General features: G+C 36.6%; 2 protein-coding genes across 2 annotated transcripts; both read right to left on the reverse strand.

The window, feature by feature from the left end:
• Positions 1–2,898: 2,898 nt before the first annotated feature.
• On the reverse strand, positions 2,899–3,351 carry LOC141703854 (uncharacterized). The gene has a single exon (XM_074507243.1). The coding sequence runs from the start codon at positions 3,349–3,351 to the stop codon at positions 2,899–2,901; it is 453 nt and encodes a 150-aa protein (XP_074363344.1).
• Positions 3,352–6,672: 3,321 nt separating this feature from the next.
• On the reverse strand, positions 6,673–14,373 carry LOC141703855 (fatty acid hydroperoxide lyase, chloroplastic-like). Its single transcript, XM_074507244.1, has 4 exons — positions 13,738–14,373; positions 13,186–13,515; positions 12,264–12,634; positions 6,673–7,532 (listed from the first exon to the last, which is right to left on the reverse strand). The coding sequence occupies exons 1-4, from the start codon at positions 14,371–14,373 to the stop codon at positions 6,845–6,847; spliced, it is 2,025 nt and encodes a 674-aa protein (XP_074363345.1). The 3' UTR covers positions 6,673–6,844.
• Positions 14,374–22,892: the final 8,519 nt, after the last annotated feature.

Raw genomic sequence — 22,892 nt, forward strand, 5'->3', positions numbered from 1 at the left:
TGCCGTAAATTATATAACTATCATCCACTTTATCTGAACTTAAACAGCAGCAAAGTTTGTACTTGGATACTGGTAGTACACAAGATGCAACCAGAACATCTCAAACTTTTGTAGTTCGACAAAATTATAAAAATACTAGCAAAACATGCTTAGGAAAACAAAATTGACATTTTTAAAATCAAGAACAACATGACAATACGTAATTTATTGAATGATAAGACTCGGTGAAATCACAGGATTTTCGAGATGTTAGAATAACTGATGTCAACGTAATTATGGTATAGATGCCTGAAAGCATGTTCCAGGAGTTTTAATACTTCTTTAGGCACAAGGTTGATCAAAACTACATCTCTTTGTTGGCTTGAGTACGCGTTTCTACTGTCCCCAGTACAAAGTACTTCTTTTGATGTATGTTACAGTGTGTGATTTCTTTTGATTTTAGGTGCGTCGAGAGATGATTCAGAGTTGATTAAAAAATGTGACTTACCTAAATTAGAAATTACGTTTGTACTTGTTAATGCATCTCATCTTCGTAACTTGTTTTGATCAACTTATTTCAGCATATATGATGCATAAGAAGTTAAGAACGTCAACAGGATGAATTCAAGCCATACTTCTATTCACTTTTGCAGGCAAAAACGAAATGCTAGTATTCCTTTTATTATGATTTGCATTATTGAATTGAGAATCTTCAACTGGCCAAAGATATGGCTCTCAATCATTCTTAGGGAAACAGTAAGTTCTAAACTTGATTTCTTAACTGAAAAAGCCCGACTCTCTACGGACAAAATTACACACTACAGTCAGTGCAGCACCTAGAATGCCTTAAAAGGTTTATCATGGTAGTGAAGAAAGAGTATTAAACATAAGAATCATATCTTCGTACAAACTTTAATCTGTGATGCACTAAATCCCTTAAAAGGTTTATTTATGGTTAGTATGGTCTTTACCGTTACTTACCACTAGTGCATACCGAACATTTCTTGGGGGGCACTATATGGCATAGTTTCTAGAATCGGTTATGGCTATAAATAAATAAGATAAGGTGCCACTTTGATGAAATTTAAGTATTTATATCATAATTTATTTACGAGTAATGTCATGTGTACATAATTTTGTACAAAAAATTTGTACAGAATGACATGACAATTGATGTGGTGTGTTTTAATTGCGCTTGTTGATGTGAATATATGGGCACATTCCAATTAAACCCACCACATATCATTATGTACAAAATTTTGTACACACAATTATGTACCCCAAACATTATCCTTTACTTGATTGTTTCAAAAAATTGCACCCCGTGTCGCTTTTAAATTAGTCATTTTATGCAATCAAATTTATCGAAATTTGATCAAGGTTTATTAATATTTTATAATTAAATAAAATAAAAAATAATATTTAAAAACATTTAATTTAATTTAATATCTAGCTTTCAGTTTTTTTCTTAAATATTATAAGTGTAATTTTTAATTTTTGATCAAAAATTATTCTATTTGACCGATAAAAAAATAACAACGGAAAAGGGACAGAGAGAGTATTCAAGATCGAAAAAGACTTGTGCATATGATTTTATTTTACCAAAGTACATCTAACTTGTAATAAATATTGAAAAAGGCATACCTTTAATTAACAGGTGAACACCCTTTATTGAAATTAAGACTAAGTTACCATTATCGTACATAAGAATAATATAAATCTCTTTTATATATAAAATCCCAACATATTTTCAGTAAAATGATGAATTTGCCCCTGTATCTATCATAATTAAAAAATTATTGTTGGCGGGAATCGAAGCACAATCTACCCATTAATTCTAACGTACAATACATCTATGACACTATGTCTTTTATGTTTTAATCAATCACTTAATATGTGTCGCTAAAAAGTAAATTTCTTCTCCTATTGTAGTTCATGAAAGAAAATTTTTTAGTCTTGTTTTTCCTTCATATATATATATATATATATATATATATATATAGATTTAGGTTAGCTATATATTTTTAACTAATTAAAGTTATAATTTAGATAATAATTTTGATCAATATCTAACATATAAAGATAATCATTATACCAAAAAATATAAATAAATTAAGACATAACATGTATTTAGTAAATAATTAATATATTTTCAAGTAATCGAATTCTTAAAATCTATGATTATATGTAAGAATTAATTAACAATGTCAAATAATCAAGTTCACACTAATACGAAAAATACACAAATAAATTTATAATGCGTGTTTATTCAATAAAAATTATATTGTTAGAACGTATACATAATATAATTTTAAGAAAATAATTTATATATTTTAGTTATTTGACCAAATTGACAACAAAAAAATCAAATAAGTTAACAATTATGGATAAATAAAATATTCTTAGATGTATACATAATAATAAATTTATTCAATTTTTGATTGAAACCAACATATTTAGGTTTATTTCGATCATAACAACATAATCTACTCAATTTAAAAATATCAAAATTTGACCATTTTTCTGAAAAAATGAAAAGTCACTGAAAAACCTGACAATCACTGTCTATCTGAATTGCAATAATTCAATTCGTGAGGACACGATTATTTTTGCTTCAGATGTGGTCGAAATTATTCAAACTTCAGCTTCTAATTCTCCTAAAATTCTAAACTTTTCAATATTATAAAATTTCAAAATGTTCACCATCCTCACATAATTCTAAACCTTTATACGCGAAATTCCAATATTGTTAGAAAATAGTCCTTGACTCGCACGTGCTATTATATTAGTTTGAATTTATACACCAGCCCTATATATATATAGAGAGAGCTTCCAACAACACAACTGGAGGAAATATTAACACGTTTTTGACAATTATGGTACAGGGCAATCTAGCTACTAAGTGAGCAACCCTATTCGTTATCTTTTAACAAAAGAAATCGAATAACCTGTTCTAGAATCAAGAATAATACGGCAAGCATCCAAAATATGACCAACTTCTAGGAGGTTATCCTGAGAACACTGCAGAGTTCGGACATTGGTTAAGGAATCTGATTCAGTAAATACCCTATAATGAGGCAATGTGAGAAGCCAATGAAGACCTTCAAGAATGGCCAAAGCTTCAGCTTCGGCCACTGTACCAATAGGAGGTTGCCTTATTGTTTTGCAAGCTACAAAAACACCAGCATGATCTCGAAAAACCAACCCCATTGAAAAAGAGTCATCACATGTGCAAACTGTAGCATCTACATTAAGCTTTAAACTTCCAGCTTCAGGTTTTTTCCATTTAACTAGTTCTTGGGTAACAGAGTTCATATTGGGTGACATTGTAATAACACGTTTCTTCTGTGCTTCCTTCCAGTCTAAGGTCATCTTCGCACTCTACTCCATTACAACAATAGCATTTGTTACTCTACCTTCCCACACCTTTTTGTTACGAAAAAACCACACACCCCACAATACTTTAGCAATTGTTACCAAAAGGTCTTGATCCGCAGTTTCTAATTTAGTAAGAAGCCAAGATGGGATATTACTTGCATAGAAAAAACTTATTCCCACATATTGCCAGCAAGCCAAGACAAAAGGACAATTAAAAAAGACATGAGCCAAATCCTCAACAGCTAAATTGCACATTGGGCAGTCAAGTGACAGATGAACACCCTTCATACTCAGTCTACTTCTCACATGATATTATTTCTACAGACACGCCAGAGAAAAGTTTTCATTTTATGAGGGGGGTCCAGCTTCCAAAGCTTGCTCCAACCTGGTGATTGAGAAACAGAATCAGTGCCAACATCCTAGAGTGCCACAGCTGATATCCTGTTTTCACCGAGTATTTACCGTTAGATGTTTTAGACCAAGCCAAACGGTCAACTGCAGGCAGAAAAGGAATTCTAGTTGATAAAACTACGGCTGCGTCAGCACTAGAGACATCTCTGATACTTTGCTGATATTCCAAGCCCTGTCATTAGGTTGGAACAAGTCAGCCACTGCTAAGTTGTTGTTACCATAAGTCCAGGATTGATCAACTTTAAAATCACTTTTACTAACTAGCCAAGCGTCTCGAGTACACCTTATCGACTTTCCATCACCTAAAATCCAACGATAACCCTGAAACACCTCATTCTTAGCTGTAAGAATTCCATTCCAGATAAATCTAGCACTTGGGTATTCCTTGTGCCTGCAAATATGAGAATCCGGGAAATATTTTGATTTAAAAAACCGTGAAATAAGAGAATTTAGAATATGAATGAACTTCCAGACATGCTTAGCCATAATAGTGATGTTATATCCATAAAGATTCCTGAATGCCAACCTTCCTTGACACTTTGACATGCTCAAACCATCCCAAGCAATCTAGTTGATGCCCTTGTTGTCTGTAGATCCCGATTGCCACCAATACTTATTCAACATTACCTCCATATCATGACACATCGATTGCGGCAAAAGGAAGGACGACATACAATACGATGGGATGGTCGTTGCAACATTTTTAATCAAAACTATTTTACCAATACGAGATATTTTCTTGGCTTTCCAACCTTGAAGTCGTTTCCACATTCTCTCTTTAATAAAATCAAAAACTCGCTTCTTAGACCGTCCAACCAGAGAAGGTAAGCCTAGATACAAACCAGACTGAAGATCATTGTTAACGCCCAATATACTTGATATTGCAGCATGTTTATCCTGCCTAACATTCGAACCGAAGAAAACCCCAGATTTCTGATAATTGATAGATTATCCTGAGAGTCGAGCATACTCATCCAGGATGTGCTTAACAATTTCTGTCTCATGCTGATTTGCACGAAAGAATAAAAAAGAGTCATCCGCAAATATAAGATGTGAGATTACTGGAGCAGAATTACTTACTTTCATACCATGAATGGTTTCCTCCGCGACAGCTTTAGAGAGAGCTAATGACAACCCCTCTCCACAAAAGAGAAACAAGTAGGGAGAAAGGGGATCCCCTGACGAATTCCAAGAGAAGGAATAATAGGACCAATTGATGCACCATTAAAACAAAATTCATACGAAACTGTCCTTACGCACAACATCATCCAGTTGACCCATTGAGAACAGAATCCCATCACATGCATCATTTTCCTTAAATATTTCCAATCAACTCTATCATAAGCCTTTGAAATATCCAATTTTAGAGCCACATCACCTTCCCTCCCTCGATTTGATTTCTTAATAAAGTGGATGAGCTCAAAAGAAATAAAGACGTTATCATTGATGCATCTACCAGGCACAAACGCAGCTTGATTTTCTGTAATAATCTGGGGAAGAATGCGCTCCAAACGGTTGGCCAAAACTTTAGACAAAATCTTGTACAATACATTGCACAAAGCTATAGGGCGAAGGTCTTTTAATCGACAAGCATTTTGTTTTCTAGGGATGAGTACTACATTAGTATCATTGAGATTAGCTGGAAAAGAATTATTCTTCAACCATTCTCAGCAGCAAATAAAAACCTCCTTACCTAAAGTAGGCCAGAAATTCTGGGGAAAAGGCAGGAGTAAGACCATCCGAACTACTAACTTTATCCCGGTGCATTTACTTCACAGCACCCGTAAACTCTTTGAAAGACAACTCAGCAACCATATATATTTAGTGTGTACACATATCCTCCCTACTTATTTTGGACATTATTCATTAATACTAGCGTATAATCTGTGCGATCCACGGACTAATTATAATATTTGTAATTTTATTCTTTGAATATTTTATAAAAAAAATAAATTATAAAATAATAATAATAATATTAAGATTAATGAAGTTAAAATATTCATGCATTATTTTGTATGTGTTATATTATCGAAAGATTCAAAATTTAGATAGTTGAAATCTTAAAAAGGTGTGGAGCTTACGGGAAAGTAGAAGTCTTGAGTAGCAGTTGAGTATGTGGGTGATTTGATATTGTTTTTTAATATTTTTTAATCTTTTTCTTGATTTATTATTATTTTGTTATATAATAATTTGAATTACTAAAATTAATTTTAAAAGTGTTTGGTTCCCTGCAAAAGAGGTAACAAAAAAGAGGTTGAGTGCGATGAGAAATTAATTTTGATAATAATTCGTAAAGTTTGTAGTTATATTAGTTACATGATTTAATTTTTTTAATTAAAATATATTTGTTTAAACATTATTTTGGAAGGTGTTAACCTACTTTGTAGGAAGGTGTTAACCCACTGGCCAAATAAAATCATGTTTCGCTTATAATATTATAGTATAATAATATAGTACAGTATAGATTTTGTTCTGAGTTATAATGTGTTTTTATTCTTAATGATTAATCGATAGTTTTATTTTTTGGTGCAACTACTTTATTAGTTTAATCATTAATGGAGTTGAATTTTGTTGAATAATATCCAGTTGAGATATTTTGTTTAACAACACCTCAAAGGTGAATGTGGCAACTCGCTACTTAAGTTCAAAAATAGTCAATATTGTTTTTTCTCCTAATTATTATAACGTGTTAATTAAAACTATAATGCAAGAAACTTAAAATTATTACAAATTATATTTTATAAATAAATTTTGATCTCATAAATTTGAACTGTAATTCCAGCATTAACAAATCTAATATTATTTCATTATATATACTTAAAAAATATATATTCATATACAATCAGTTGCGAATAATTGAGCACCGCAAAACAAATACACTTTCAAAGTAATTATCTAAAAAAATACAAAAAATTGCTGGCATTTCACCTAACCCAAACACCATAATGTTTAGTTCTTTTATTCCAACGATAAATTTTAAAAAACAAATAATAATTAAATATATTCACAGAAGAATATATTTTTCAACCATATGTTTCCCTTCCAAATTCCAACACGAACATAATTCGATGCGAGATCATATATTTTTAGCCTTTTCAAGTGATGTGATCTTGGAGCCAGAAGAATCAACCGTGAACGAATCATACCTTTGAAACAAATGAGCCACAAATAAAGCCGCTGTAATTGGTACAATATCTTTAGCAGGACACTGCTTGTTATTCGCACTCGGGGACTCGGTTTGCGACCCATTCGACCAGAACACATAACTCAGTAACTCGGTCCCTTTATTTTTCGTAAACCTATCGGCTACAAATTTCTCAGGATCATCAAACACCTTCCCATCTCTCATAACCAAAGGTTGGTACCCGCAAATCACCTCTCCTTTCTTCACCTCAAATGCTGAGTCATGCGAACTCAGCGTAAAATCCTTCCGTGCCCTTCCGAACTGCAAGGGCACGGGAGGGTTGAGTCTTAGAGCTTCGTAAATAAACGAGTTAACCTGGTCGAGTTGACTCACCGAGTTGAAACTCAGTGACTCACCCTTGCATGCATCTCTTACTTCCACCCTAAGTTTCTCTTGCAACATTTTATCATTTCCAAGAATATTTATAAGAGTTGGGAAAAAAGCTAAAAGTCCACCAAATGCATTGAACCCTAGTACATACATAAGGTTATGAAGTGCATCTTCTTCCCTGAGTCCAAACTCCGTTATTCCTATTTGCAACACTTGTGAACCTTCTTTTCGTATAAACTCAGTGTTGGGCCTCTGGGCTTTTGTCTAAACATGTTCAGCTATTTATTTAGTTTATTTGTTTTATTACGTAGCAGAATAAATCAACATACACGTTGTGTTGGTTAGCAGTAGTTGAGGGTTAGTAGGAAGGTTATCTTCACGTAGTTGCATATTTGTAGGAGTCACAGTTAGAGGTAGACTCTTTTAAATAAGTTTGTACTCTTTCCTGTTTTTAATGATCCCAGTTGTACGCTTTGATTTACAGAAATAAACAGCTAGCTTCCTAAAACTATTGTTCAGCTTTAACATCTGGTATCAGAGCTACTATACTCATCAATTTCTGTTTTCTTTCGTGATGGCTGAATCAAGTAAGAACAAGGAGGGTCAGATTGGGTTAACGTATCCATTATTGTCAAAGACCAACTACACCGCCTGGGCTATGAAGATGCGTGTTTTTATGCAGGCGCACAGTGTATGGGATGCAGTGGAGCCTAAGGATCCAAAAGCCACCGTGGAAGAGAAGATGGATAAACGAGCTCTTGCCATGATTTACCAAGGAATTCCTGAAGACCTTTTGCTGACTCTTGCAGAACGTAAGACCGCTAGAGAGGCATGGGACGCCATCAAAACGGTGTCTTTGGGAGCTGAGAAGGTTAAGAAGGCTAAGGCCCAAACTCTCAAAGCCGAGTTTGAGTCTCTGCTTATGAAGGATTCAGAACTGTTAGATGATTTCTGTTTGAAGTTAAATGGCTTGGTTGCTAACATCAGAGCACTTGGAGAAACAATTGGAGAAGAGTATGTTGTCAAGAAGTTGCTAAGAGCGGTTCCAACCAAATTTCTCCAGATTGCATCAGCAATTGAACAATTTGGAGACCTCGAAAACATGTCTGTCGAAGAGGTGGTGGGTTCCCTCAAAGCACACGAAGAACGACTATCTAGTCAAGGTGATGGTAAAGAAGGACAACAACTCTTGATGACTGAGGAGGAATGGTCGAAACGTGAACGTGAAAACAGTAATGGAAAACTGTTACTCACACGTGAAGAATGGCTGAGTCGCAAGGCGAACCGAGGGGGTTCACAGGCTGGGAATGATTATCGCGACAGGGACAACCATGGCGGTCGAGGTAGAATTGACAGAGGTAAGATAAAATGCTTTAATTGTGGTGCATATGGGCATTTTGCAGTTGAATGTAGAAAGCCCAAGAGAGATAGAACTCAAAGAGGTGAAGCGAATCTAACCCAGGTAAATGATGATGAACCTGCCCTTCTAATGACGCTGTGTGAGGAAGGTGCAGATGAGGTAATATTCCTAAGTGAAGGGACTGATTTGAAAGGGAAGGTGACCGACGATAGCACATGGTATTTGGACAATGGAGCTAGCAATCACATGACAGGGAGACGTGAAAAGTTTGAGAGTTTGGATAAATCACAGAAGGGACAAGTTAAATTTGGTGACGGGTCTGCAGTCAAGATAGAAGGCAAGGGCTCCATCAGAATAGTGTGCAAAAATGGTGAAACCAGGTTTTTACACGGTGTTTATTATATCCCTACTTTGAGAAGCAACATTATAAGTCTGGGACAACTCTCCGAGGAAGGGAATCGAGTGGTAATTGACGGGGACAGCCTGTGGATTTACGATAGCTGTGGACGATTGCTAATGCATGTCCGACGTTCTGTAAATCGGCTTTATAAAATCCACATTGAAGAAACCACCAAGGAACTGTGTTTATTGACAAGGGAGGAAGAGAAGGCGAGGCTATGGCATTCACGTTTGGGACATGTAAATTTTAAGGCAATGCAAATGATGTCAACAAATCAAATGGTGTGTGGCTTGCCTTCAATCACTCAGCCAACAGAAATTTGTGGTGGATGTCTTATGTCGAAACAACATCGTAAGTTTTTCCTCACCACTCAAATTTTACTGCTGAAACTAAATTAGCATTGATACACGGAGATATTTGCGGTCCCATGTCACCTCCCACACCAGCTGGTAATAGATATTTTCTTCTTTTTGTGGATGATTACTCTCGGATGATGTGGATATACATGTTAAAAACAAAGGATGAAGCTTTGTCTTATTTTAAAAAATTTAAATTGATAGTTGAAAATGCTTCCAAGCAAACTATTCAGGTGCTTCGGACTGACCGCGGTGGAGAATTCTGCTCGAAAGAGTTTGAGCGATACTGTGAAGAGTCAGGTATAATGAGACACTATACCGCGCCCTATACACCACAGCAAAATGGTGTTGTAGAGCGCCGAAATCGCACAATTGCATCTATGATACGTAGCCTCTTAAAGGAACGCAATGTTCCTGCACAGTTCTGGGGAGAAGCAGCTAGACACGCGGTCTATATTCTCAACAAGATGCCCACACGAGCCCTGTCAAACATCACTCCCTACCAGGCCTGGTACTCGAAGAAACCTTCTGTCGAATCCTTGAGGGTGTTTGGATGTCTCTCGTATATGAAAATCCCTGCAGGTTTTACAAAAAAATTGGACGATCGGAGTAAGTTACTTGTGCATTTTGGACGTGAACCAGGTACAAAAGCATATCGTCTGTTTGATCCTATCACACAGCGTATACATGTAAGCAGAGATGTCGTTTTTGATGAAGGAAAAGCATGGTCTTGGCATGCTCCGTGTGACAGTGCAAGTCATACTGCTGGTCAACTTATTCTGCCTCCGTATATTGCAACAGAGCCCGCCGTTTCTGATGGGGATGGGTCACCTGTGACACCACATACACCTGCAACAACAGCCTCTAGTTCTGCTGAGCATACCCCATCTGCAGGCACTGAGAGTTCTAGTCACAGCACATCTACCGCAGATAGTCCTACTCCTCTCTTTCGACGCCTCTCTGATATTTACAACAACACTGAAATAATGGAGCTCGAAGATCAATTGCTTTTGACTGGAATTGATGAACCTGTAACCTTCGAGCAAGCTGTCCAAACTGAGGCATGGCGAGCAGCCATGGATGCTGAAATCTCTACCATCGAAAAAAATCACACCTGGGAGCTCACGGACTTACCTTCAGGACACAAACCCATTGGCCTGAAATGGGTTTTCAAGCTGAAAAAAAAATACTGAAGGACAGGTGATCAAGCATAAAGCTCGGCTGGTGGCAAAGGGCTATGTACAGCAGCATGGAGTTGATTTTGATGAGGTGTTCGCCCCTGTGACACGTCTGGAAACCGTCCGTTTGCTCTTGGCCCTTGCAGCTAAGAATTCATGGGAGGTACACCATCTCGATGTTAAATCAGCTTTTCTTAATGGGGTACTTCTTGAAGAGGTCTACGTTCAACAACCGAAGGGTTATGTGTGTAAAGGGCAGGAACATAAGGTTTATCGCTTACTAAAGGCTCTCTATGGCCTCCGACAAGCCCCCAGGGCCTGGTATTCTCAACTAAACAAATGTTTGCTTAAGCTCGGTTTTGTCAAATGCCCCTACGAGCATGCTGTGTACACCAGAAAGAATGAGTCTGATTCTCTTGTTGTCGGTGTGTACGTTGATGATTTGATCGTCACTGGCACTAACCCGTTGCAGATTGTCAAATTCAAGGGGGAAATGAACCGTGAGTTTGACATGACAGATTTGGGAAAACTGTCGTACTATTTGGGCTTGGAAGTTGACCAGGGACCGGGTTTCATTGAGATAAAGCAGACCACATATGCAAAGAAAGTTCTTCAGAGAGCAGGTATGAGTGAATGCAGTATAGTAAAATATCCCATGGATTTTAAGCTGCAGATCGATGCAGATGTCTCGGGTGAACCAGTAAATACAACGCACTTCAAGAGCTTGGTTGGTGGATTAAGATACTTGGTGTATACTCGTCCTGATATAGCACACGCAGTAGGTATCGTTAGTCGATACATGGAGAAGCCCACTGTGCTGCACTTGAATGCCATAAAACGTATATGCAGATACGTGAAAGGGACTTTAAATTACGGACTAGTCTACACAAAAGGTCATGGAAATTATATTCTATCAGGTTACTCGGATAGTGATCTGGCTGGCAGCATTGAGGACAGGAAAAGCACCAGTGGTATGGCATTCTATCTTGATGAAAGTCTGATCTCTTGGGTATCACAGAAGCAGAGGTGCGTTGCCCTATCGTCTTGCGAAGCCGAGTTTATGGCTGCTACAACTGCAGCTTGTCAGGGAATCTGGCTTCAAAGGGTGCTAAGTCAAATTACAGAGATAAAGCCAGGGCCAGTAATCTTGTATATCGACAATCGATCTGCTATTGACCTAGCTAAGAACCCTGTGTTTCATGGCAGGAGTAAACACATTGACGTGCGGTACCATTTCATTCGGGAGTGTGTTGAACAAGGATTGATTGTGATTAAACACGTTAACACCAGTTCACAACGTGCAGATATTCTGACGAAAGCTTTGCCTGCAGCAAAATTCGAGAAGATGAGGAACCTGCTTGGAGTCAAGAATCTGAAGCATGTTTAGACTAAGGGGGAGCATGTTGGGCCTCTGGGCTTTTGTCTAAACATGTTCAGCTATTTATTTAGTTTATTTGTTTTATTACGTAGCAGAATAAATCAACATACACGTTGTGTTGGTTAGCAGTAGTTGAGGGTTAGTAGGAAGGTTATCTTCACGTAGTTGCATATTTGTAGGAGTCACAGTTAGAGGTAGACTCTTTTAAATAAGTTTGTACTCTTTCCTGTTTTTAATGATCCCAGTTGTACGCTTTGATTTACAGAAATAAACAGCTAGCTTCCTAAAACTATTGTTCAGCTTTAACACTCAGCTACTTTGTTATAGCCACCGTTTACTAGAAACGAAGGGTAAGTAAATGAGTGGAGAAAAATTTCTTCGAAAGGCTGACAAAGGCCGAGTTTTACAGTTGGGATGACTTGAATGAGGAGCCAGCGTTCCAGATAAGTGTATCCTTTTTCGGATAACTCGGGCGATTTTGATGAGTCAGCTCCGGTTAAGGACCGAGTTAGGAAGCTGAAGAGGAACTTTTTTAACGGCACGTCGAAGGCGGCGTCTTTGGATTCTGATTTGGAGATGTCGGAGTAGATTGTTTCCCACGTTGTGTCTAGGTTTGTGGTGAGAGTTGAGATCCATATGCTTCTGCTCCGTTTTAGGATGTCCAATATGTAGTTCTTCAGCTGCAAACATTGTCAAAAATACTAAGGTCAAAAACATGTATGTTTCTCCTGACACTTGAACTCTTGATCGGTGATGATAACTTTTGTTTCATAAAAACAATTCAATTTTTTAAGTACATCTTGAACTCATGGGTAGTTCGATAAATTAATATTACTTTCTTTTTGACACATTTTTCAATACTCGTTTAAAGTATAATTTCACAATATTATTTTTAAAAAAAAAAATTAATAAAAGTTTTATATTTAAACTTTTATTCAAAAAAAATTGAAAAAAAACATTATGAAACTATATTTATAAAATCATCGAAATACGTGTAAATAATGTATGTATATATTCCGTTGGAACAGTCGAACCGAGGTAGTATACTAAAATACGTTTTATTTAAAAGAGGAGTGTTAGGTGTACAGAATTATATACAAAATACAACAGCTCATTCCAATTAAAACCCCCAACATATCATTATGTACACAATTCCGTATCCCAAGTATTTTCCAATTTGAAATTCTCAGGTACGGGATACAAGTTGGAAAAAACAAAACAAAATGCATACCTGAGCATGTCGGGGCTCAGTGGTATCAAGATAAATACAAGTACGAACATCTCCGGTTAAGCTAGTACTCGGCATGTAATCTCCGGCCAATACATCTTTCTTCTCCACAAGCTCCATATCGAACAAATGAGAGAAGGATTTAACATCAAGCACAGCTATTATATTCGGATTAATAGACGTAAAAAATGGAAATGCAGGAGGAATATTAGTTCGAAACACACTGCTCTTGTTCTCATCATTCTTTGACACAATTGTAATTGTACCTTTTCCTTTGACCGGAATTTTTGACGAATCACCAAAAGTAACTTCCACATTGATGGTCTCGTTTATCTCCGTAAATAAATCTTTATGACCAGTCATGTGATTGTTGGCCCCTCAGTCAAGATACCAAACATTCTTCTTGCTTTCCTCGTCTCTTTTATAAGTGAGGAACATTTTTATCTTCTTTTGCAGCAGCAAAATGACTTCTTTCTTCCACCTTTGGTGCTCTACACTCATAACTGAAGTGACCAAATTTATTATAATTATAAGATTGAAATTGAGATTTATCACCTCGTTGCAATCCACCCCTTCCTGGCCTCTAAAATTTTGACCATGACCAGATGATTGAAAACCTTCAGAATTCTGGCCTCTGTTAAAAGACTGTCTTCCACGTCCTCGTCCACCTCGGTAACCACCTCTAAAGCCACCTTTTCCACGTACAGAACCGCTACTGCTAGAACTGTCACCAATGGATACTTTACTTTGTAACGCCTTCTCGAGATGGCTTGCATCATCATACTGGTTCATCCGCTGCTCGTGAGCTTGAAGTGAACCTACGAGTTCATCAATGGAAATTGTGAACAAGTCCTTTGACTCCTCGATAGAAGTAACAACGTAATCAAATTTCCTTGTCAACAAATGGAGTAATTTTTCCATTACCCGAACATCATCGAGACTTTCCCCGTTTCTTTTTATCTCATTTGTCACCATTTTCAAACGCGTAACAAATTCACCAATATTTCCAGAATTTGTCATCTTTAAATTTTCAAACTCCCAGCGTAGCACTTGGAGCCGCACCTTTTTTAACTTTTTCAACTCCTTGGAATGATTTTTCCAAAATCTCCCACGCACTCTTTGATGTTTTTTCCTCCGAAAGTTTTTCAAAGGTGGATTCATCATCACCTTGAAAAATCGTGTATAACGCATTTTTGTCTTTTTTCCGGGACTCCTTAAACACAGTTTTCTCGGTATTTGACAGAACTGCTTTAGCGGCTGCATCCGTGGGCTCGTCATACCCGCTTTTGACAATGTCCCAATTGTCTTAGGAACCGATTAATACTTTCATTTGAATACTCCAGTTCCTGTAATTTATACTCGTCAAGTTTGGAATATTTGGTTGCACTGTCGTCGTCATTTTTCACGAACGAAATCTTAGCTCTGATGCCACTTGTTGGAAACGTAGATGGGAAGCCTTAGCTCTGATGCCACTCATCGTCATTTGCTTGTGAAGCCTTCGAGCTTGCCCGCGTGTGTGACGTGCGGACACGAATGTAGCGGAAAATTGGCCCGAATAATTACGGACTAGTTTTGCTAAATTTAATTTCCACTGGGCTTAGGCTTTTAAATTCTTAATTCGTTTTTTATTACGAATTATTATAATTAATTTGGCGTAATAATAATCTGATTCAGTTACGTATTTGACTATTAATTAACGCATTTTATTTAATTATGCATTTTATTTAATTACGCGTGAAGTAGCGCACACGTTTATCTCGAGCCTATATAATATCGTATTAGGCTTAGGGTTAGGTATTCATTCGATATACAAATCACAGCCGAAATGATTTAGGTTTTTCGGCTTTGTTATAAGTAAGCAAATACGTTTATAAACTTTAAGATATTGCATATAATTTACCACATATTTATTATAATATCTAAAATAATTTATAGGCTTTGTTATAATTATTAAGTTTAAAATATTAGCGTCCCACTATATACTTAATATTGAAATATAAAATAGAAAGTTCGGCATCCACTCTTATTTAGGATAGTTTCATAACTTATTTAGAAAAAAACTTCTGAATAAAAGTTCACATATTAAAATTGGTTTTAAAAAAATGAGTTCATGAACTATATTAGATAAGAGTTTGAAATGTTAATAATCTACTCAGGAAGCATGATTTACCACATATTTATTATAATTTTAAAATAATTTATGAATGTTGCAAAACATATCCCAAAAACATATTTGGCATATATACAAAGTGCATATTAATAAATCTAATATTAAATGTGAAATAAAATTATTATTTTCTTCTCAATTATCTTAAGTTCATGATTTAGTATACATAAAATGTTTTTGAACATGTATCATACTAAAAATAAATATATAAATTAGTTCATATATAATAATAACTTTGTAATGAAAGTTACTTAAGAATATTAGATAATTTAGTTAATCCTTATTTTAAGTGTGAAGCAAAACCATATAAAACAATATTTGCTTGTGACATCCTTATTTTTTATTTTCAGGTCATACATTAATTAATATTATATATTACGATTGAATTATATATAATTTATAGTAGTATGAGACCTTGTATAAGTTAAAGTTGTTATGCAACTTACAATTTTTATCAAAAAATAAAGGGCACTCATGCCTTAAATAATTTAATGTCATAATCAAAACAAAATTTGATTTACAAATTTGATATTTGTACATATAATATTTTTTTCATATGATTTTTTTCATGTGTCAAAATGCATTACTTTTTGTCCATTTAATTACTACTAACCAAACGTAAGTAAGAAAAAGGGGATAAATTTTACACCAATTTATTTATACTGATGCATTATTGTGGGTATTATGTATGTTACATAATATAAATAAAATACTTAACTATTACATATTTTTAAAACAAACAGGATCATTCTACACAAAATAGAAACCATCCTCATTATTATTAGTTTAACAAACCCAGAGTAACTAGTATTATTATTGTAATTGTTGATATTATTTAAAATAAAATACTCCTGGAGGACTTAGTTTGGCACCAAATTCTGAGAATCCAAAAGCTAGGTTCAGATACTAGCCTCGCCTTTTCCTTTCTCGCTAGGAGTTCAATTCTTATTCAATCCAAACTTCCGAGTATGACTAGCAATTTGTGCAGGTGTTGTAGGTGTTGTATGGGGCAAGTAGTTTCTTGATATATGTTAGACTTTATTTAATTTAAACGTATTTAATATCGATGTGTCCGAATTGTTTAGGAAATAAACCAGTGTTTATTTGTGAACGTTGGAATATTTTGAATAAGTCAAAGTAGTTGATTGTTTTTAGGAGAGTAGTGGAGGAAAACTAGGATCAGCACCTAATTTGTATGAACGTGTTTAGAGTTTTGCTATTATGTACTCTGTATTTCCATTTTCTGTTATCAATAACAAAGTTGCAAGTTTTCCATATCTGTGATCATTGATTCAGTATCTTTATTTTCAGTTTAAATCTTATATCTGGTATCAGAGCTACTACACGTATCTTTCCTGCTAACGAAGATGGAGTCGAAGGCGGAGTCAAGCAGAAGTAAGAAAGGGAACTATGGACTAAGTTATCCAATGCTTACTAAGACAAATTATACGGTTTGGGCTTTAAAATTGAAGGTGATTATACAGGCTTATGGAGTCTGGGATGTCGTCGAGCCTAAAGATCCAAAGGCTCCCATTGAAGAGAAAATAGACAAAAGAGCATTGACTATCGTCTACCAAGGGATCCCGGATGACATACTGTTGGCTTTGGCCGAAAAGAAATCATCCAAGGAGGCCTGGACAGCGATCAAGATTATCAGTCAAGGTGCAGACAAGGTCAAGAAAGACAAGGCGCAAACACTTAAAGCAGAGTTTGAGGCACTAAAGATGAACGACTAGGAACACATCGATGATTTCTGTATGAGACCTAATGGTCTGGTCACTAACATCAGATCATTGGGAGAAATAATAGGTAAGGAATATGTCATGAAGAAATTTCTAAGAACCGTGCCAACCAGATTTTTGCAAATTGTATCAGCTATTGAGCAATTTGGGAATCTGGAAGCCATATCGGTAGATGAAGTCACAGGCTCATTGAAGGCTCACGAGGAGCAAATACAATTACAAACGGAGACCAGTGAAGGACCACAACTGCTTCTAACCGAAGAAGAGTGGTAGAAGAAAGAAAATAAGACAACAAACTCCTTTTAACACGAGAAGATTGGTTAAAGAAGAATGGGAAAAACACTTTTCCAGGTGGTTAATGATTATCGAGTGAAGGACAGTCGAAATATTGTTCGTGACAGGAGTCAGGTCAAATGTTTTAACTGTTGAGCTTATGGTCACTTCGCGGTGGAGTGTCAAAAGCCAAGGAAAAATAGGCCACAAAGGGGTGAAGTGAACTTGACACAACTGACAGATGATGAACCTGCCTTGCTCATGGTTGTTTGAAAGAAAATTGAAGAAGAGGTGATCATGTTAACCGAGAACGATGACTCGAAAATTGGTAAAGGAGTAGAGGAAAGTATATGGTATCTAGACAACGGGGCTAGTAACCATATGACAGGATGTCGTGAAAAGTTTAAGAAGCTGGACAAAAAAATTAAAGGAGAAGTAAAATTTAGAGATGGTTCGAGGGTCAAGATTAAATGGTAAGGTTCTATTAAAATCAAGTGTAATAATGGTGAAACGAGAGACTTGCACGGAGTATACTTCATACCAACATTGCGAAGCAATATCATTAACTTGGGGCAGCTGTGAGAAGAAGGAAACCGGGTTGTATTGAGTGGAGAACATTTGTGGCTTTATGATAGGTGTGGAATACTTCTTATGCAGGTGAAGAGATCTGGAAATCGTATATATAAAATTCAAATTAAAGAAGCCCGAAACAGATGCTTACTGACACAAGGTGAGGAGGCTCCGTGGCTATGACACAAATGCCTGGGCCATGTAAATTTTAAAGCAATGAATGTGATGTGTAAAAATCAGATGGCACATGGTCTACCTTCACTAGTTCATCCCAAATAAAATTGCAGCAGATGTCTCATGTCAAAGCAAACTCGTAAGCCATTTCCCTCTAAAACTAGTTTTGTTGCAAAGCACGGTCTTGAATTGATTTATATCGATTTGTGTGGACAAATAACACCATCTACCCCAGCTGATAATCAATTTTGTATGCTTACCGTTGATGATTATACACATATGATGTGGGTTTATATGTTAAAATCAAAATCTGAGGCTTTAAAAAATTCAAGTTGTTAGTTGAAAATGGGGCAAAACAGGGCATACAGGTTTTGAGATCTGACCGGGGGGAGAATTTTGCTCTAAGAAGTTCGAAACATTTTGCAATGAACATGGGATTTTGAGGCACTATACAGGGCCCTACACACCAAAACAAAACGGTGTTGTAGAGCGCCGTAATCGAACCGTTGTAGCTATGGCGAGGAGTATATTAAAAGAGAGACAAGTTCCAGCAACTTTTAGGGGGAGGCTGTCAGGCAGGCTGTTTATGTGTTAAACAAATTACCCATACGAGCTTTGTCATCTATTACACCACATGAGGTCTGGTTCCACCAAGATGTATGGAGATTTGAAGAAGCACTTTTGGTGGAGTGGAATGAAGAGAGATATAGCAGAATTTGTGGGAAAATGTCTTACATGTCAACAAGTGAAGATAGACCATCAGAGGCCTAGTGGATTGTTGCAGCAGCTAGATATTCCAGTTTGGAAGTGGGAAAACATTACTATGGATTTTGTGACTCATTTGCCGAGGACTTTCGAGAAGAACGATGTCATATGGGTGGTGGTTGATAGACTTACTAAGTCCACTCACTTCTTGCCTATTAGAGAGACTACTCATGTTCATGAGTTGACAGAGATTTTTCAGCGAGGTATTGTTAGAGTGCATGGTGTACCTGTGTCGATAGTTTCTGATATGGATACGAGATTTACATCACGGTTTTGGAAGGGTTTCCAACATGCTTGGGGTACAAGGCTTAATTTTAGTAAAACTTATCATCCAACGACCGATGGATAATCGGAGAGGACGATTCAGACATTGGAAGATATGTTGAGGGCTTGTGCTTTGGAGTGGACAGGTGATTGGGATAAATATTTGTATCTTGTCGAGTTTGCGTACAATAATAGCTGGCACGCGAGTATTGGTATGCCACCATTTGAGGCTTTATATGGTAGGAGGTGTAGAGCACCATCTTGTTGGGATGAGGTTGGAGAGAGAGTCATTGAAGGACAAGAGCTAGTTAGAATCACTAATGAGAAGGTGGAGAAAGTTAAAGAAAGTTTAAAGGAAGCTCGATCTCGTCAAAAGAGTTATGCGGATCAACATCAGAAGTTTGGTGGATTTGAGCTAGGTGATCATGTGTTCTTGAAGGTGTCTCCTTGTAAGGGTGTGAAATATTTTGGTATGAAGGGAAAGCTTAGTCTAAGATATATTGGCCCTTTCGACGTTATAGAGAAAGTAGGGGAAGTATCTTATAGAGTTGGGTTGCCACCACAACTATCTCATGTGCATAATGTGTTTCATGTGTCTGTTTTGAGGGGCTATAAATATCATCCATTACACGTAGTTCAGTATCCATTGCATAAGATTAGAGAAGATCTTTCTTGTGAGGAAGAAGCTGAGGCTATCTTAGCTCGAGAAGGGCGAGTTTTGAGGAAGAACACCATTCCGTTTGTGAAGGTTTTGTGGAAAAATCATTCTGATAGAGAGGCGACTTGGGAGTTAGAAGAATCTATCCGTGAGAAATATTCGCATTTGTTCGAATCTAGTACGAGTATTTAGTTTCGTTTGATTCAGGGGACGGAATCCTTTTTAAGGGGGTATATATGTAATATACGTGAAATTTAATAATAATAATAATAATAATAATAATAGAAGTGAAGTGAACTTGACACAACTGACAGATGATGAACCTGCCTTGCTCATGGTTGTTTGAAAGAAAATTGAAGAAGAGGTGATCATGTTAACCGAGAACGAGGACTCGAAAATTGGCAAAGGAGTAGAGGAAAGTATATGGTATCTAGACAACGGGGCTAGTAACCATATGACAGGATGTCGTGAAAAGTTTAAGAAGCTGGACAAAAAAATTAAAGGAGAAGTAAAATTTAGAGATGGTTCGAGGGTCAAGATTAAATGGTAAGGTTCTATTAAAATCAAGTGTAATAATGGTGAAACGAGAGACTTGCACGGAGTATACTTCATACCAACATTGCGAAGCAATATCATTAACTTGGGGCAGCTGTGAGAAGAAGGAAACCGGGTTGTATTGAGTGGAGAACATTTGTGGCTTTATGATAGGTATGGAATACTTCTTATGCAGGTGAAGAGATCTGGAAATCGTATATATAAAATTCAAATTAAAGAAGCCCGAAACAGATGCTTACTGACACAAGGTGAGGAGGCTCCGTGGCTATGACACAAATGCCTGGGCCATGTAAATTTTAAAGCAATGAATGTGATGTGTAAAAATCAGATGGCACATGGTCTACCTTCACTAGTTCAGCCCAAATAAAATTGCAGCAGATGTCTCATGTCAAAGCAAACTCGTAAGCCATTTCCCTCTAAAACTAGTTTTGTTGCAAAGCACGGTCTTGAATTGATTTATATCGATTTGTGTGGACAAATAACACCATCTACCCCAGCTGATAATCAATTTTGTATGCTTACCGTTGATGATTATACACATATGATGTGGGTTTATATGTTAAAATCAAAATCTGAGGCTTTAAAAAATTCAAGTTGTTAGTTGAAAATGGGGCAAAACAGGGCATACAGGTTTTGAGATCTGACCGGGGGGAGAATTTTGCTCTAAGAAGTTCGAAACATTTTGCAATGAACATGGGATTTTGAGGCACTATACAGGGCCCTACACACCAAAACAAAACGGTGTTGTAGAGCGCCGTAATCGAACCGTTGTAGCTATGGCGAGGAGTATATTAAAAGAGAGACAAGTTCCAGCAACTTTTAGGGGGAGGCTGTCAGGCAGGCTGTTTATGTGTTAAACAAATTACCCATACGAGCTTTGTCATCTATTACACCACATGAGGTCTGGTTCCACCAAGATGTATGGAGATTTGAAGAAGCACTTTTGGTGGAGTGGAATGAAGAGAGATATAGCAGAATTTGTGGGAAAATGTCTTACATGTCAACAAGTGAAGATAGACCATCAGAGGCCTAGTGGATTGTTGCAGCAGCTAGATATTCCAGTTTGGAAGTGGGAAAACATTACTATGGATTTTGTGACTCATTTGCCGAGGACTTTCGAGAAGAACGATGTCATATGGGTGGTGGTTGATAGACTTACTAAGTCCACTCACTTCTTGCCTATTAGAGAGACTACTCATGTTCATGAGTTGACAGAGATTTTTCTGCGAGGTATTGTTAGAGTGCATGGTGTACCTGTGTCGATAGTTTCTGATAGGGATACGAGATTTACATCACGGTTTTGGAAGGGTTTCCAACATGCTTGGGGTACAAGGCTTAATTTTAGTACAACTTATCATCCAACGACCGATGGATAATCGGAGAGGACGATTCAGACATTGGAAGATATGTTGAGGGCTTGTGCTTTGGAGTGGACAGGTGATTGGGATAAATATTTGTATCTTGTCGAGTTTGCGTACAATAATAGCTGGCACGCGAGTATTGGTATGCCACCATTTGAGGCTTTATATGGTAGGAGGTGTAGAGCACCATCTTGTTGGGATGAGGTTGGAGAGAGAGTCATTGAAGGACAAGAGCTAGTTAGAATCACTAATGAGAAGGTGGAGAAAGTTAAAGAAAGTTTAAAGGAAGCTCGATCTCGTCAAAAGAGTTATGCGGATCAACATCAGAAGTTTGGTGGATTTGAGCTAGGTGATCATGTGTTCTTGAAGGTGTCTCCTTGTAAGGGTGTGAAATATTTTGGTATGAAGGGAAAGCTTAGTCTAAGATATATTGGCCCTTTCGACGTTATGGAGAAAGTAGGGGAAGTATCTTATAGAGTTGGGTTGCCACCACAACTATCTCATGTGCATAATGTGTTTCATGTGTCTGTTTTGAGGGGCTATAAATATCATCCATTACACGTAGTTCAGTATCCATTGCATAAGATTAGAGAAGATCTTTCTTGTGAGGAAGAAGCTGAGGCTATCTTAGCTCGAGAAGGGCGAGTTTTGAGGAAGAACACCATTCCGTTTGTGAAGGTTTTGTGGAAAAATCATTCTGAGAGAGAGGCGACTTGGGAGTTAGAAGAATCTATCCGTGAGAAATATTCGCATTTGTTCGAATCTAGTATGAGTATTTAGTTTCGTTTGATTCAGGGGACGGAATCCTTTTTAAGGGGGTATATATGTAATATACGTGAAATTTAATAATAATAATAATAATAATAATAATAGAAGTGAAGAATTTGATTTAATTTAGAATAAGAGTTATAAAAGAATTTGTTTTGATTTGGTAATTAGATTAGAAAAAGGAGTGATACATGATCTATATATATAATCAGCACATCTCTTAAACAAGATTCACACATTATTATCAAAACCTTGAAATTTAATAGGCCGCCGAGGTGAAAAAGAAAAAAAAAAGAAAAACAAAGAAGAGGCAGTGGATTCCCCAGAGAAGAGTAAGGCAGAGCAAAGTAGAGAGAGGCAAGGGACTAATAACGAAGATAGATTGTCATAGCTTTATAGTAAATCAAAAAGGT

This window comes from Apium graveolens, unplaced genomic scaffold (genome assembly GCF_009905375.1).
Source record: "Apium graveolens cultivar Ventura unplaced genomic scaffold, ASM990537v1 ctg7114, whole genome shotgun sequence".
NCBI lineage: Eukaryota > Viridiplantae > Streptophyta > Magnoliopsida > Apiales > Apiaceae > Apium > Apium graveolens.